This window comes from Colletotrichum acutatum (genome assembly GCF_030867785.1).
Source record: "Colletotrichum acutatum strain CBS 112980 chromosome Unknown BDZ83scaffold_20, whole genome shotgun sequence".
Lineage (NCBI taxonomy): Eukaryota > Fungi > Ascomycota > Sordariomycetes > Glomerellales > Glomerellaceae > Colletotrichum > Colletotrichum acutatum.
This window is the reverse complement of record NW_026849014.1, coordinates 23,824-37,813: the sequence shown is the minus strand read 5'-3', so window position 1 is coordinate 37,813 and position 13,990 is coordinate 23,824. Positions and strand designations below refer to the sequence as shown.

Sequence of the window (13,990 nt, the reverse complement as noted above, 5' to 3'; positions counted from 1 at the left end):
GCCAGTCAGGTAGGAAATCTGCAAAGCCAATGGTCAGCAGGGTTTGTTTCCACGATCTGAGATGTAGGGCTATCTCATGGCATTCTCTATGAGAACGAAGGTCAACTTATCAGCCGAGATGTCACAATCTCAATGATGCCGAATGCATGCCTTGGTAGGGATAATGCAGGACGAGGTTCTTCTCCTGCCTCCGCTTGAGAAGCCAAGACGTGTCTGATTTGCGCGGTTCCCAAAATCGGTCTCGCCCTTGCACGGATATTGCGTGTGTTTGATTTGTTACTTGATATACATCGTGTTGTCCTGGGGTCGCTTTGACAGAGTGTTACATCTCACATGGCGTCAATCTCCTGTGACGAGTTTGTGCTATCACAAGTACCTTTCAATTCTGGTTGAGATTAAGTCTCTGGGACATTGCTGTGTTTACTGTCCAGACATGCCCATTGCGATTATAATAAATTGTGCTCGCGGTACTATACTCAGCCTTGGGTAGTATTGAAACTAATATCTTGATGCAATGTTGAACGCATCATGACACCAGAAAGACTGATACCGAACCGCCCATCTGAATAGAATATGGAGATTTCAAACAGTGTTCACCCTCGGTAGACTACATCTCTTGGTGCTTATATCAAGTATCATGCTAGGCAATCAAAACTCGAGCTCGGTGTAATCATGCATGTCATCAAGTAAGGCTGCAAACGTACGTTGATCGATTGTTGACCTGGAACCGTTCTACCGCCTCATCCAGCCCGCAATGTACTCAACTCCAGATAGAGGGGCGCCTGCTTTTGCTGGTGATAGGAATGGAACTTGGAGGGGGCAACGTATGAGGGAGAGGCTTTTTGGCTTGCGATGTATTGTATTGGACCAGATGAATCACATCACGCCTTCAGTTGAAAATCTTTTCTGAGGTCTTATAACCTGTTTACAACCTAACCTCATGTATGTAATACCAGGTATCTCTTCACCTCTGTGTGGTTGATGTGTGTTGACACGAGTATCTTCAACTCGAATGAGCTGCCTCTCTCCTACGCAACCCATTGTTCCGTCATTCACCACACTGTTCATGCCACTAAGCGTCCTCACTTACAGACACATATTTCAGTTTCGGGCACACTTAAATGTTTTGTATGTTTTTTTCCATTGAACTTTTATAGTTCTATAACCTATTTACAATTCGTGATGAAAATCCTACAATGCTTGAACCATTTTAATCCCTAAACGCCTGATGCTCTCTCTCTAGAGTTTATATCTCTACACTGAAAAACACCCCATCAATCCTAATCGTTATGCTTTCGTAAATCATCTCCTTGTGTCTTCAGACTTCATTCTCTTGTCTTATTCAACTTAGTCGTAAATGTCCTCATCCATCTCATCAGCAACAAGCTCGTCAACAGCGTCCTCCTCATCCATATCCTCGTCGTCGGTATCGAGCTCGCTGTCCTGGTGGTTAGGCAGCACCACCATCTTGCCGTTGATGAGCTCGACGCGGGCGTTCTCTCCATCGCGGATGTTGCCACGGAGAATGAGGATGGCCAGCTTGTTGAGAACCTCCTTCTCAATCAAGCGGGACAGCGGACGAGCGCCGTAGGCGGGCGAGTAGCCAGCATTACCGAGGTAGTCCTTGGCCTCCTCCGAGACGTCAATGTATACCTTGCGGCCGTTGCCCTCCAGCCGCTTCTGGATCTCCAGCAGGCGGATATCAACAATCTTGCGGATCTCGCGGCGGGTAAGGCGGTTGAAGATGACGGTCGAGTTAATACGGTTGAGGAACTCAGGCAAGAACCAGTTGCGGAGGGCGTTCATGACGAGCTCGCGAGTAGTGGCATCCACTTTACCCTCGCGGTTGGTGGACTTTGTGAGGTACTCAGCACCCAAGTTGGAGGTCATGACGACGATGCAGTTCTTGGCGTCAACGACACGGCCTTGTCCGTCGGTGATGCGGCCGTCGTCCATGAGCTGGAGCAGAACGGTCAAGACCTCCTTGGCAGCCTTCTCGACCTCATCAAAGAGGAGAATGGAGAAGGGCTTGCGGCGGAGAGCCTCGGTGAGCTGGCCGCCGGCGTCGTGTCCGACGTATCCCGGGGGAGCACCAATCATCCTGCTGAGGGCGTGACGCTCCTGGTACTCGGACATGTCGAAGCGGATCATGGCCTTGGAGTCGTCGAAGAGGAACTCGGCGAGCGCCTTGGTCAGGAGAGTCTTACCGGTACCGGATGGACCGCAGAATAAGAAGCTGGGCGGCTGGTTGGGGTTGCTAAGACCAGACCGCTGCAGTCGGATGGCGTTGGCGACGGCCTGCACAGCCTCCTTCTGACCAACGACGATCTTGCCGAGTTGCTTCTCCATGAGAACGAGCTTCTCCTTCTCGCTAGTCTTAAGGCGAGTGACGGGAATGCCGGTCCAGCGGGCCACAATCTCGTTGATGTGATCGGCGGTGACAACATCAGTAACCATGGCGCCGTGGTCCTGGCCTGATGCGTTGAGGGCAGCGTCGGCGGCGGCCTTCTTGGCCTCGAGTTCCTTGATGACCGCGCGCTGCTCGGGGATGGCGCCGTACTGGAGGTCGGCGGCCTTGGCATGGTTGCCGGCGTTGGCGGCATCCTCAAGACGCTTCTCGAGTTCATCGAGCTTCGTCTTGGCCAAGTGAATCTCCTCGCCTCTCTTGATCTCGCTGAGATACTTCTGGCGAAGAGGCTCCAACTCCTCCTCCACGTTCTTGGCATCCTTTCTTGCCTGGACCAAGCGAGTCTGGGACGCCTCATCCTTCTCCTTCTCCAAGGCAGCAATCTCAATCATGATTTGACGGAGCTTGCGCTCAAGAGAGTCAATGATTTCGGGTTGCGACTCCCTGGCGACGCGAACTGCAGCAGCAGCCTCGTCGACCAGGTCGATGGCGGAGTCGGGAAGTCTTCTCGACGTGAGGTAGCGGCCGGCAAGGTTGGCGGACGCAACCAGGGCGTTGTCGAGAATGGTGACGCGGTGGTGTCTGTCGTACCGCTCCTTGAGACCACGGAGAATGGAAATGGTCTCGGCAATGGACGGCTCCTTGACGAGAACCTGTTGGAATCGACGCTCGAAGGCGGCGTCCTTCTCGACGTACTTGCGGTACTCGGCGAGGGTCGTCGCGCCGATGCAGTGCAGCTGACCACGGGCAAGCATGGGCTTCAGCAAGTTGGCGGCGTCCATACCACCCTCGCCAGAAGAGCCGGCACCCATCAGCAAGTGGATCTCGTCGACGAAGAGGACAATCATCTCCTTGGACTCCTGAATCTCCTTCAGGACGCCCTTCATCCTCTCCTCAAACTCTCCGCGGTACTTGCTTCCGGCCACCAAGGCGCCGACGTCGAGCGACAGCAGCTTACACGCCTTGAGGTTGTCGGGCACATCGCGGTTAACGATTCTCTGGGCGAGACCCTCGACGACGGTAGTCTTACCGACACCGGGTTCACCGATGAGGACCGGGTTGTTCTTTGTCCGGCGGGACAAGATCCGCACGACTCTGCGGATCTCCTCCTCACGGCCAATGACCGGGTCTTGTTGCTTCTCGCGGGCCAAGGCCGTCATATCAATGGTGAACTTGGCGAGGTTCTCGTGCTCCTCCTCGGTGTCGGCGTTCTTGCTGTCCACCCGCTTCGTGCCGCGAATCTGGGTGACGGCATCGTGCACCAGCTTCGCCTTGGGGATATTGGAGTCCCGCAGGCAGGCTTGTATCGTGTGGTCCTCGGCGAGGGCCTGGATGAGGTGGTCGACGGCGATGAAGGAGTCTTTTTGCGTCTTTTGCAGCTCTTGCGCCTTGCGGAGGACGGCGTGGAATGTGGGTGCGACGGAGACCTGGTCTGGTGGCGGGTCTTGGCTCGGCAGGCGGACGAGCGTCTTCTTGAGTGCCCGGTCAAAGAGTTGCGGGTCGCCGTGGGCGCGCTCAATGACTTGCCGGAACATGGAGGAAGTCTGCGGCGGGCCGTTTTGTTGGTCCTTTGAGAGGTCTGCCGGGGGATCGAGGAGAGAGACGGCGAGGTGGACGGGGAGCAGCTGGGAGTGAGCGTACTGCTCCGCGAGGGCCATGGCATCCTGCACGGCCTTCTCGCCTCTGTCGGTGAATTCCATTCGTGAATTCATATTGTTGGTGTAGTTGTGGTAGCGATTGTATGTGGTTGCGTGGTTTGTCTTGTGAGGTTAAGTGGTAGGTAATTAAGAGTGGTTATACGTGAGTGGTTGGTTGTTGGAAGCTCAGAATGGCTTCAAGTTGAAGAGTCTATCATTCAACGGGGGTATCTCAATATGTGCAAGAATTAGCTTGGTGACTTGAGAAGGGAAGCCAGTTGAAGTTCGATTGCAATGTTGAATTTATGCTTGCAAAGTGAGGTTCATCTAGACCGTAAACCTGGAAGTGGGCCGAGAGGATGGACTGATCCAGCATGCGCTGGCAAGGCCGGGAAGTCGTAGGGCAGCGACCAGAACCTGGTAGAAGTCGCGCGACGTCACTAGAATCTGAGCACCGACCGAGCCCAAACCGCGGGGTTCGCTCTGGGTGCACGGACCTGCCGTCAACCATCCATCATCTTATCAAGATTATCGATAAGAGAGCCAAGGAACGTTTTGTCCGATATGGCTAGTGCCATATGGCATCATGTGACCTCCAGAGTCAAGCCACAAGTCAGCCACATCACCGGCGCGGGCCTGGGGGACAGGTTCCAGAGCTTCGGGAAATTTTGTCAAGCTGCCCGTCCCGAGAAGTTTAGGGGGTTGCCGACGACGACGACGACGAACGAACGAAACGATACGTCCCCATCGACCGATCGGCCGCAAAGCTAGCAACGATGAATTCGGTCCCGGTATTTCGCTTCTCAAAATTGTCCTTTGGCGTCGCCCGGACAAGCATACGGCATGGCCACACGCGGTCGCGACGCAGGACGCCCCAGCATGAGCTCACCAACTTTGAGCCGGGCCACGGCGAGCAGATTTGGGTCTGGAGCCACCTGACCTCGAACCAGGTCATCTACTCGCACACTAAGCAGCTCGAGGTACGTCTTGGAGGTCTTGTTGCTAGTCAATTGGGCAGGCAATGGCAGATTTCACTTGGGACCATGGAGTGAAGAAGCTCAGCTAACACTCACAATCACCAGTCCCACCGAGCTCTCAAACAACTCCCCTTCAACGGCAAGAAGTCCAAACCCGCAAAACTCCGCCGCGACTACTGGGCCCCCATGGCCCTCATCCAGCTCCCCGCCGGCGCCGGCGCAGCAGGCCAGTCCGTCTTCCAAAAGCTCCGCGAGTTCCGCCGCATGCACGAGCTCGCCTGGGAGGACGACCTCCTCTACAGGGAGAAGCGCACCGAGCTCCTCAAGCCAAAGGCCATCAAGCCGTGGGGTGCCAAGAAGAACGCCGTCGCCGCCGGTGCTGCCGTAGACGATGTTAAATACTCCGTCGCCGGCGAGACAGAAGATGCTGACGCTGCTCCCACCGAGGATGCCAAGCCCGCCCCCGAGGACCTCGTCCGCGTCCGCAAAATCGTCCGTAACCGCCACGAGCGCTCCCTAGCCCTCAACGACCAGCGCGCAAACTCCATCGCCGACATGGCCGCCGTCCTCGCCGGTTTTGGCAGAGGTAACCGCCTCATCGTCAGCAGCCGCGAGAAGAAGGCCGTGCTCGAGGAGGGCAAGGCGCTGGAGGGCCGCAAGTGGTCCAAGGCGCCGCCGGCCAAGACAGCACTCGTCAGCCAGTCTGGCGGAGAGGAGGTAGAGGGCACCACCAAGGCGCCGGCCGTCGATGAGCTGCTGCCCGCGACGATATACTGGGCCAACGAGGACGACCGCAACTTTGCGCAAGAGTGGTCCGGCAACGTCACGCACGACCTGTTCCAGGACGCCAAGGCGCTCTTGGAGGAGAACCAGTTCGACCCCGAGGAGGAGGCTGTCGCCGAGGTGGAGGCGCCCAAGCCGGTCGCGGAGCCCGTGCAGGGCGCTGGGGACGATACCAACTACAGCATCAAGGAGCCGGCGGCGGAGGAGAACAAGGAGGAGGGCAAGGAGGAGAAGGGCGAGAAAGACAGCAAGGCTGACACCAAGGCATAGAGTGTCAATGTCTTTTCAAGGGGGGTGGGAGCTAGGGGAACGAGAGCAAGCAGCAGCACTATTGTAAGATTTTTGGCCGAGACCTTTTTTTGTCACAATACGGGGAAAATGTGTACATCAAGAAAATTGGACGTGGAGTATTGTGCTATGGCATAGGTTTTTTATTCAAAAAGGAAGAAGAGACTTTGCAAGTCATATACGCAGTCCTGTTAGAAGTGGCTGGTCATTGGCATTGCCATGTAGACTATTGTATCAATACGGTTACATTGAACCCATGATGGACCGATTTCAAGGTCCCTGGTAGAAAAAACCCCCACGTTTCCTTATATCCCAATATCGAACTGTTCCGTTGGAAAAAAAGAAAACCCGATTTCCCGTTTTTATAGTAAAAACATGCATGTATAATGAGACGCCTATTTGTTAGGTAGGCGTTTCTTGGTCATCAACTTCGTTAAAGGTGTACGTTGTGTATCCGTACGTGTACAACCAGCCGTACTTATCCGTATACGGTGGAATTAGATCTGGATGGCAAACTTCTTGAGGTACTCGTAATCCTTGACGTTCGCGTCGACGCACTCGCGAATCTCCTTGAGACCCTTTTCGCCGTACTTCTTGAGCCATTCAGCCTCTTCGGACTCACGGGTGATGACCTTTTTCTCGCGGGGAATTAGCATGCTGCGAAATGTACCCCACACTAGTGTCTAGTGTGTGTTCGTCCGCCACGCCAAAGGTCAAAAAAAATATCCAGCGAGTTCAAGGAAGTGATTTCAAAAGCGCCCAAACAACAGGCAGGTCCTTTTTTGTATCCAATCTCTTTCTGGGGAATCATTTTCGTTTGGGAGGGGTACAAAACAACGACAGAAGCACCAGCCGATTAGGGGTAGGGGTTAGGGGCGACTTACATGCTTCTTGTCGCGCGGCTTGAGCGACGTGCTGCCAATGGCATCATCATGCCAGCCGTTCCACTTTGCAAACTTCTCCTGGGCGACCTTGGTGTCCTCATCGGTCCAGTTGAGCATGTTGTCAGTGAAGTCGAGGCCAACGTGGGCGCAGTAGGCGCGGATGACGGCCTCGGGGTCGTCAAGCATGTCATCGGCGTCGACAACCAACAGGTCCTTTTCGTCGACGATGCGCTCACGGATGAGGTAGTCAAATAGGCGGCGAAGCTCTTCATAACCGGCCTCGGACGGGTTGAAGTTTGTCCAGCCGGTCACCGCATCCAGGGGCGGCTGGGTGCAGCGGTAGTACGAGGGGATGGAGCGGCGCGGGTGGCGGATGAGGAACGTCCACTGGAACTTGCGGAGGATGCTCAAAGGCAGAACGGTGGGGTTGGTGGGCTCAGCCGTGTTGCCGGCGGACGGGACAATGGAGGCTTTTTGCTGGTTGGGAGGGATAATGTAGTAGGCCATGTCCTTGATGAAGGCGCGCTTCTGTGGTTGGGTGTTAGTAATTTGGGTGATTGGTTTCTAGCATCATCATGGTCTGTGGTGGTGGTGTTGAGCAGAGATCGAATGCGACGTTGGTCACGACTCTAAGAGCTCCGCAGGGGTACCGGGGAACGCTGAGCGGCGATGCGCGACATTGTGGCGGCTGCGTTGCAAAGCTTCCACGGGTGTACGCACGCGAGCACCCCCAGACATCAAACGCCGCTTCAATCGAAATCAATCCAGAGTTTCGAGAAGCTCTGTTTGAAGCTTCAAAGAGCACCTCCGACCGAAAATTGAATCAATTTCGGGCGAGGAATGGCAAGTTTGGAATTGACGGTGGTTTTGACTGGGGGTCGCAGAAGCTCTGCAACTCAATGTGCCAGGGGTTGGGGGAGTAGCGCACTATAGGGGATTGTATGGGCGGGAATAGGGTGGAGGGGTGTGCGGGTGAGATCGCGATCGGAAAGACAACGACCTCATAATGAGGGGCAAATACTGTCTATGGAGGGGAGAAGGACTCAGGGGAGAGGAAAAACATACATCTTTGCCGGCCTCCTCAATTTGCCTCAGAACATCGGCATACGTCGTCTCGGCGAAGCCAGACTTTTCTCTGCCCTCAGCGTCGTTCTCAAAACGCTCACCAGTCCGCTCAGGGCCATAGTAGAACGCATCGCCAAAAGGCTCATGTACACACGCCAGCTTGTCCCGGCGGCTCATAAACACCTAGAATGATGAGAAATCGCCATGTTAGCTAATGCCGCTTTTCTTCACATGGCGCTCGCTGTACAGAAGTACCCCAGCAGCGAGCTGATGGTGGTTTCGTTGCACAGGCAAAACGAATGAACCCGTGGTAATTCGCTCAACACCACAGGTTCCTCCCCTCTCTCCTCCCGCCAGGCCGTCTCTCTTTCCCCCAAAAAGGAACGATTCAGGCACCCTGAACCTTGTCCGTTTTTGGGGTCCGGCAGGATTGCGTGCTCGCTCGTTTCCCAGAGCAGACACCAGGGAGGAACGAGCAGTGCCAAAAACAAGCCAACAGGCGTTATGGGATTGGGAAATCTCACTCTCTCAAAGGCTGTAGAGCAGGCCCTGGGGTGGGTCGCGCAGAAGATTGGCTTCGAAGGCGTGATGGCCATGATGAAGCACCTCAGCAGCAAAGATGGGGAATTATCCTATGGGATTTGCTGGAATTGGAACAACCGCCAACGGGGAAGACGGATGATGGAATCCGGCAAGGGGTGAACGGGTAACGGGTAGGCAAGGAACCGAAGTTGCAGAGCTTTTGGTGTCTTAATTGGCACCCGGTTGTGAGAAGCTCTTGTCGCGATGTCTAAACAACAGAAATGTTGGATGTAGGGGATCGTGAATGTCGAAATAACAAGGTATCGATGGCGGAATCGAGGAGGAACGAGGAGGGAGAGGGAGAGGGAGAAGCTGGTTATAAATCGTTTGGTCCTTCTCCCCCCCTTCATGGTTCAGCTTTCCCAGAAGCTCTGCAACTCCCGCTTCTACGGTCCAGTCCACGGCAACGGCAACCGCTCCTCACTCGATCCCTCGCGCCGCTGCCGTTCCTTTGCCTATTCACCACCACTTTTCCTGCTGTATACGCCTCTCATGTCCAGGTCCGACTGCCTTGGACCGACAGCCGCCGGACCAGACGACAAAAAAAAGGTACGTAGAGTTACTAACTGCGTACTTGTTGCGTCTGGACCATGGGCCAGCACGGTGCCTGGTGAGGCCACCCCTCCCTTCAGACGGATGAGAACGAGGAAGAGAGCAAAGAAGATGGAGTGAGTGGTGGTAGGGAACAGCCGAACAGCAAGAGAGGGTACTTTGGTACCGAAAGGATGTGTGTGGCCATGCCCACACTTCACCCACTTGGGTTGAGCCTTGCTGCAACTCGGGACATTTGGATTGTGGGAGAAGAGGGAACACCAACAAGTAGATGGGCAGGTATAAGTCGGGTAAGACGAAAGTACTCTCTCATCCACGTTAACGGGCGGAAAGCAGTGTAAAAGTCGGACAAAAAACACGCCAAAGATACCTCGTCCGGAGACCAGACGGTTCAGCTGTGGTACCTGCTCTACTACGTGCGGATACCTTTGCCTTTGGATACATCCTTCCACCTTTCTACTGACTGAGCAATGAGGTATTCTTCGGATGGGGAAGGCGTAAGTGTATTCTTTTTCCCATCCTTCCTCGCGGTGCGAACCTTGTCTTACTACGCGCACTACACGTCATAGCACAAGGAATTGATCCGGCACACACCAATTGCAACACAGGCGCCTCTGCGCCCCCAGCAGCACTAAAAGTCTGCCGAGTGTTGCAAGCCCGCTTTTGTCGGATGGGACAAGCTGTGGGAGGGGGAAAAAACTCTGTCTTTTGCGTGCAGTGGTGCAGCGACATACAGATACAATATTGCAGACAGACGCGCGACACGAACAGGAAAACAAAGGATATTTTGCGGGAATCTGGACACTTGCATAGCGTGGGTACTTTTCTTACGCAAGTTTTCACTCGGTCATGGCATCAAGGCCCCAGGAAAGTTCCCGAATGGGTCCCATTAGGAAAGACACCAACTCAAAGAGAAAAAAGAGACCCCAGAAAAAAGCAGGGCAAATGGAGACGTTCCGCGGCGGAACGTGTGTCGTCGTGTGGAGCCGTCTCGCGCGGGATCCAGCGACGAGCATCATTGTGCTCCAGCTGAGCTCCATCTGGCGACATGTCGAAAACCTCGGCCTGGCCTTTGTGAATTGGGACGGCAGATACTCGGCATCTGGATATGAGGAGGTGGATGAGAAAACAGAGCCAACAAGAAGAACGAGAAGAGGTGAGTATTCGGAGAGACAATGAGCCAAGATCCAGGACCAACTTTGGTCGCCATACAACAGACCACATCCATCAGGGGTCCTGCAAGTGCTGCAATTCCAGCACGTCTTGTCCATGTAATTTGGACGTAATGGACGTGGAGTTGCCGATCCACCACCAGAACCTCACCGAACGGCGGACGGGCAGAAAAAAAAGGGAAAGACCACACAAGAAAAAGACATCCAACAAGAGACGGACATGGACCGGTCCGTTGAGAAAGGAGGGGGGGAAAGTAACCAGACAGGAAAGAGGGGTTCAGCTTTGTGTGCGTGCGTGTGCAAGTGCTCGGCAGACAGAGCAGGTGCACACCTCAACAAGTTGCAAGAGCTTCGCAGAGCTTCCTAGAGCTTCTGGCAACCCCGACAACTCCAGCCCACCCCCTTCCGCGCCACGCTAAACAGTTGCAAGAGCTTCTTGACCCCTTCCACACCCAGTGCAGAGCTTCGCGAAACTAACTTTGGCTCTACTCCTTGGTCTCGATCCTTCACGATAGCCAGCACATTGTAAAAAGGGCCCAGACGGTAGATAATCGGGCTTGCTGGGCAAATCTGCTCATGTTGTTGGCTGACCTTTTAGGAGGGTGCGTGTGGCCGGACGGGCGTTGTGAGACATTCGGACATAGGGCACGCGACCAGCCCTCTGTTCTCATCTCGCTCACGTTCTCTCTCTCGAGAACATCACATGTACCTCGAGCTGTAGCGATGGATCCGTCGCTTCCTTCTTCACCAACTCTTGCGTGGGGAGGAAATCTCTGCATATGTCAACTCATCCATAACGTGGGAGAATCATGGTGTCTCTCGCCATATCGTTGTCGGGCTCCCCTTTTTCTTGTCCCCTTGTCACAACATACTCGGGATCAGGTCTCACAACGCCACCAGCTCGGCGTGTGAAGACTCGGCATCAAGTGCTCCTTTTCAGCAAACTTTCCAGGTATCCATCAGTCCCATCACAGAGCCAGGGTTGGAAGAGGCATTTTCAGACCATTCCAATGTATCCATGAGTCGACTCAGCATAAAATCAGGGTCGAAGAGGCAAAAAGAGTATGTAAACGCCTCGGAAAGACGAACGACGAGACCCAGACTCAAGACGAGAGAAGACTTTTTTCGTTCCGCGGTTTCCATTACACAATGGCTAAAGGGAGGAGGAGTCAGTCATCCCACGCTCCTTGGGGGGTTCTGGTCACTGGGTGACCTGGTTCCAGCCCTCATAATGCACCTCCTTATTTCGAATCGACATTAGTTGCGATGTCGTCAGCCAGTCCAGGCCTGTTCCGTCCAATAGACTCCCCTTGTGTGTTCCCAGCAAGAGCATGGCGTGCCCGCCCACTCGCCCCGTTACCCCTTCGTGGCCCTTTGTAGGCCCGTAGTCCGCAAAACCTCTCAGTATTTCGCATGTAGACCAGATGTAGCCTCAAAGCATATCCCGCGTGCCATGTCAACGTCCGCTCAGAGATCATCGGCAGTCGCCAGAGACGGCCGTCGCCAATGCCGACATCCATAGAGTTGCCGAAGCTGAATCGGAGAGGGGAATAGCCCAGGGGCCTAGAAGCCAGACTTAGACAGAGAGTGTGTGTAAGAGAGAGACACCGCAAGCCAAGTCACGAGGAAGGGGAGGGGGAGACCGCCAACCAGTCCCTCCCCTCTCACGACCGCTGGTCCTCCCAGCTCCCAAGCCACCGCCATCTCTCCGCCACCCGAGCCACCCCGTCCAGCGCTCCCTTGACCCTCCCCTCCGGATCCCGGAACCGGTGTCCCTCAAACTCGACGAAGAAGACATAGTTGAACGGCGCCGTCAGGCTCGGCCGGCTGTTGATGCTCGTGAGATTCGTCCCGTACCGCCGGAAACACTCCAGCACGTTCGCCAGCGCGCCGGGAGCCTCGTGCGGGACCGTAAACGACACCATGGACTTCGTCTTTGTCTTTGGCCTGACGCAGTGGCCCGGCATCTTTTGCTTCTCGTCCAGCCCCTTTCGGATGATGAAGAACCGCGTCGTATTGTCCTCACGGTCCTCAATCGTCCGCGCGAGCACGTCGATGCCGTGCATGCTCGCCGCGATCTCGCTCGAGATGGCGGCGCTCGTGCCCGTCTCGTCCAGGCTGACCAGCTCCGCCGCACGGCTCGTCGAGCTGACGTCGATGGCCTCGATGCCCTTGAGGTACGTCTGCAAAAAGGCTACGCACTGGCCCCACGCTTGCGGGTGCGAGTACAGGCGCCGGATGTGCTTGAGGCTGCACAGCGGCTTCGTCCGCGGCTTGAGTGGGTTCGGGTCAGACGCCGTCGGCGTGCAGGCGCCGGATCCTTCGTCTCCCCCCCGCAGTCCCGGGCCGGCGGCGGCGTCGTGAGCCGGGTCCGGACGGCGGCCGACGAGAAAGTGGTGCACGTCGAGGTAGATCTCGCCGCAGACCGAAATGTCCGGGTACAAGCCGTTACGATCGGCAAAGTTATCCAGCGTGAACAGTACGGACCCATTGGTTGAGTTCTCGACGGGCACGACACCGAAAGCGACCTCGCCGGCTTGTACGACCTCGAAGATGTCTGATTCAAGTCAGACCGGAGGTAGCACACGGCACGGCGCGGGAACGAAAAAACCGAGAAAGAGAAGGGGAATGATGCCATGGATAGGCGACCGAAGAAAAGGGGGTGGTGAGTTACGTGCCTGTGATGTTGACGACGGGTCTCAGATCCCACTCATCTTCCGGAAAAGCCTGCAACGAAGCCTGCGATGCACAAAGTTAGAGATGATTGACAAGTTTCACCACTCTTGGCATATGCCGTGCGAGGTGTGATATCTTTTCTTCAGGTTCGTGGTACCTACCTGGTGGGTGTACGAGGCCTGGGGACCCAGGAAGCCCACCAGAGGCTTTACTCCTCCGCCTGCAGCCTCTGCCGGAATCTGAGACTTGTCACCCATGGTTTGATCGTGACGTGACGTAAAAGTCTGGATGAACGGGGAGCAAAAGTACGTGAGCGTGAGTTTGGAGGAGGCCTTCAAAAATGGGCAGAGGGAGTGATTCGTGGCCGAGTATTCGTCCTAGAGGGCGCATACACACGCTGACAGAAGTCGTCTGCGTCGTCGTGGAAGTCGGCAGAGTAGGATGATGATGATGAGGAGGAAGAGGAAGAGGAGGAGGGGCCCTTTATTTCCGGATCCCGGGTAGCCGCGTCGGGGTCGCACCTTGGCGCGGTCAGTCGCTGCAGAACACAGAAGACGGCTTCCTTGTACTATTTCGGATACGAAGCCAACCTCATTTACTGATCTGCGCGTGTCCTACAATCGCCGGGGGCGCAAAGTCGACGACGAACGGGGCTGTCGGAAATTTTGACGTCCTTGTGGTGGTGGTGGTGGTCGTCGTCGATATCGGAGGTTGAGTGGTGGACTGGGCTTTTTTTTTCTGGCTGGAAGGGGAGGGGTTGCTCCCGCGGGGCCTGGGGAAGATGCTCCACTCGCCGATGAGCAAATGCCGGGCCCGGCACGACTAAGACATTTGCGACCTTTGCCAACCCGCCAGCTTGGACTCGACGATTTGATTCACCTGTTGAGCGGTCATGGTCAGTCATAGTTTTTTTTTTTTTCGTTTTTTTTGTGACATATTGGGAATGCAATTTCGCCATTGTGATAAC

At 55.2% G+C, this 13,990-nt stretch overlaps 5 protein-coding genes across 5 annotated transcripts; 2 read left to right on the top strand and 3 right to left on the bottom strand.

Moving 5' to 3' along the window:
* Positions 1–1,347: 1,347 nt before the first annotated feature.
* On the bottom strand, positions 1,348–4,119 carry BDZ83DRAFT_571365 (hsp98-like protein; the record flags this gene model as incomplete). Its single annotated transcript, XM_060504401.1, has 1 exon — positions 1,348–4,119. One exon carries the CDS (start codon positions 4,117–4,119, stop codon positions 1,348–1,350), a length of 2,772 nt encoding a protein of 923 aa, XP_060367996.1.
* A 701-nt stretch (positions 4,120–4,820) lies between these two features.
* Positions 4,821–6,074, top strand: BDZ83DRAFT_571408 (transcriptional regulation of mitochondrial recombination-domain-containing protein; the record flags this gene model as incomplete). The annotated part of the gene is made up of 3 exons (XM_060504406.1): positions 4,821–5,024; positions 5,127–5,387; positions 5,490–6,074. The coding sequence occupies 3 exons, from the start codon at positions 4,821–4,823 to the stop codon at positions 6,072–6,074; spliced, it is 1,050 nt and encodes a 349-aa protein (XP_060367995.1).
* A 515-nt stretch (positions 6,075–6,589) lies between these two features.
* Positions 6,590–8,637, bottom strand: BDZ83DRAFT_571285 (P-loop containing nucleoside triphosphate hydrolase protein; the record flags this gene model as incomplete). Its single annotated transcript, XM_060504393.1, has 4 exons — positions 6,590–6,730; positions 6,977–7,504; positions 8,042–8,224; positions 8,566–8,637. 4 exons carry the CDS (start codon positions 8,635–8,637, stop codon positions 6,590–6,592), a joined length of 924 nt encoding a protein of 307 aa, XP_060367994.1.
* Positions 8,638–9,624: 987 nt separating this feature from the next.
* On the top strand, positions 9,625–10,810 carry BDZ83DRAFT_168443 (uncharacterized protein). Its single transcript, XM_060501443.1, has 3 exons — positions 9,625–9,672; positions 9,745–10,331; positions 10,393–10,810. The coding sequence occupies exons 2-3, from the start codon at positions 10,025–10,027 to the stop codon at positions 10,764–10,766; spliced, it is 681 nt and encodes a 226-aa protein (XP_060367993.1). The 5' UTR covers positions 9,625–9,672; positions 9,745–10,024; the 3' UTR covers positions 10,767–10,810.
* A 758-nt stretch (positions 10,811–11,568) lies between these two features.
* BDZ83DRAFT_168187 (prephenate dehydratase) lies at positions 11,569–13,591 on the bottom strand. The gene is made up of 3 exons (XM_060501442.1): positions 13,185–13,591; positions 13,026–13,086; positions 11,569–12,904 (listed from the first exon to the last, which is right to left on the bottom strand). Exons 1-3 carry the CDS (start codon positions 13,278–13,280, stop codon positions 12,012–12,014), a joined length of 1,050 nt encoding a protein of 349 aa, XP_060367992.1. The 5' UTR covers positions 13,281–13,591; the 3' UTR covers positions 11,569–12,011.
* Positions 13,592–13,990: the final 399 nt, after the last annotated feature.

Bases quoted from the DNA above. Each gene is read 5' to 3' on its own strand.
- BDZ83DRAFT_168443 (XM_060501443.1), top strand. From the start codon at position 10,025: ATGGCATCAAGGCCCCAGGAAAGTTCCCGAATGGGTCCCATTAGGAAA. The intron at 10,332-10,392 runs GTGAGTATTCGG...GCCATACAACAG, and splicing joins AACAAGAAGAACGAGAAGAG to ACCACATCCATCAGGGGTCC.
- BDZ83DRAFT_168187 (XM_060501442.1), bottom strand. From the start codon at position 13,280: ATGGGTGACAAGTCTCAGATTCCGGCAGAGGCTGCAGGCGGAGGAGTA. The intron at 13,087-13,184 runs GTAGGTACCACG...TGTGCATCGCAG, and splicing joins AGGCCTCGTACACCCACCAG to GCTTCGTTGCAGGCTTTTCC. The intron at 12,905-13,025 runs GCACGTAACTCA...GACTTGAATCAG, and splicing joins ACCCGTCGTCAACATCACAG to ACATCTTCGAGGTCGTACAA.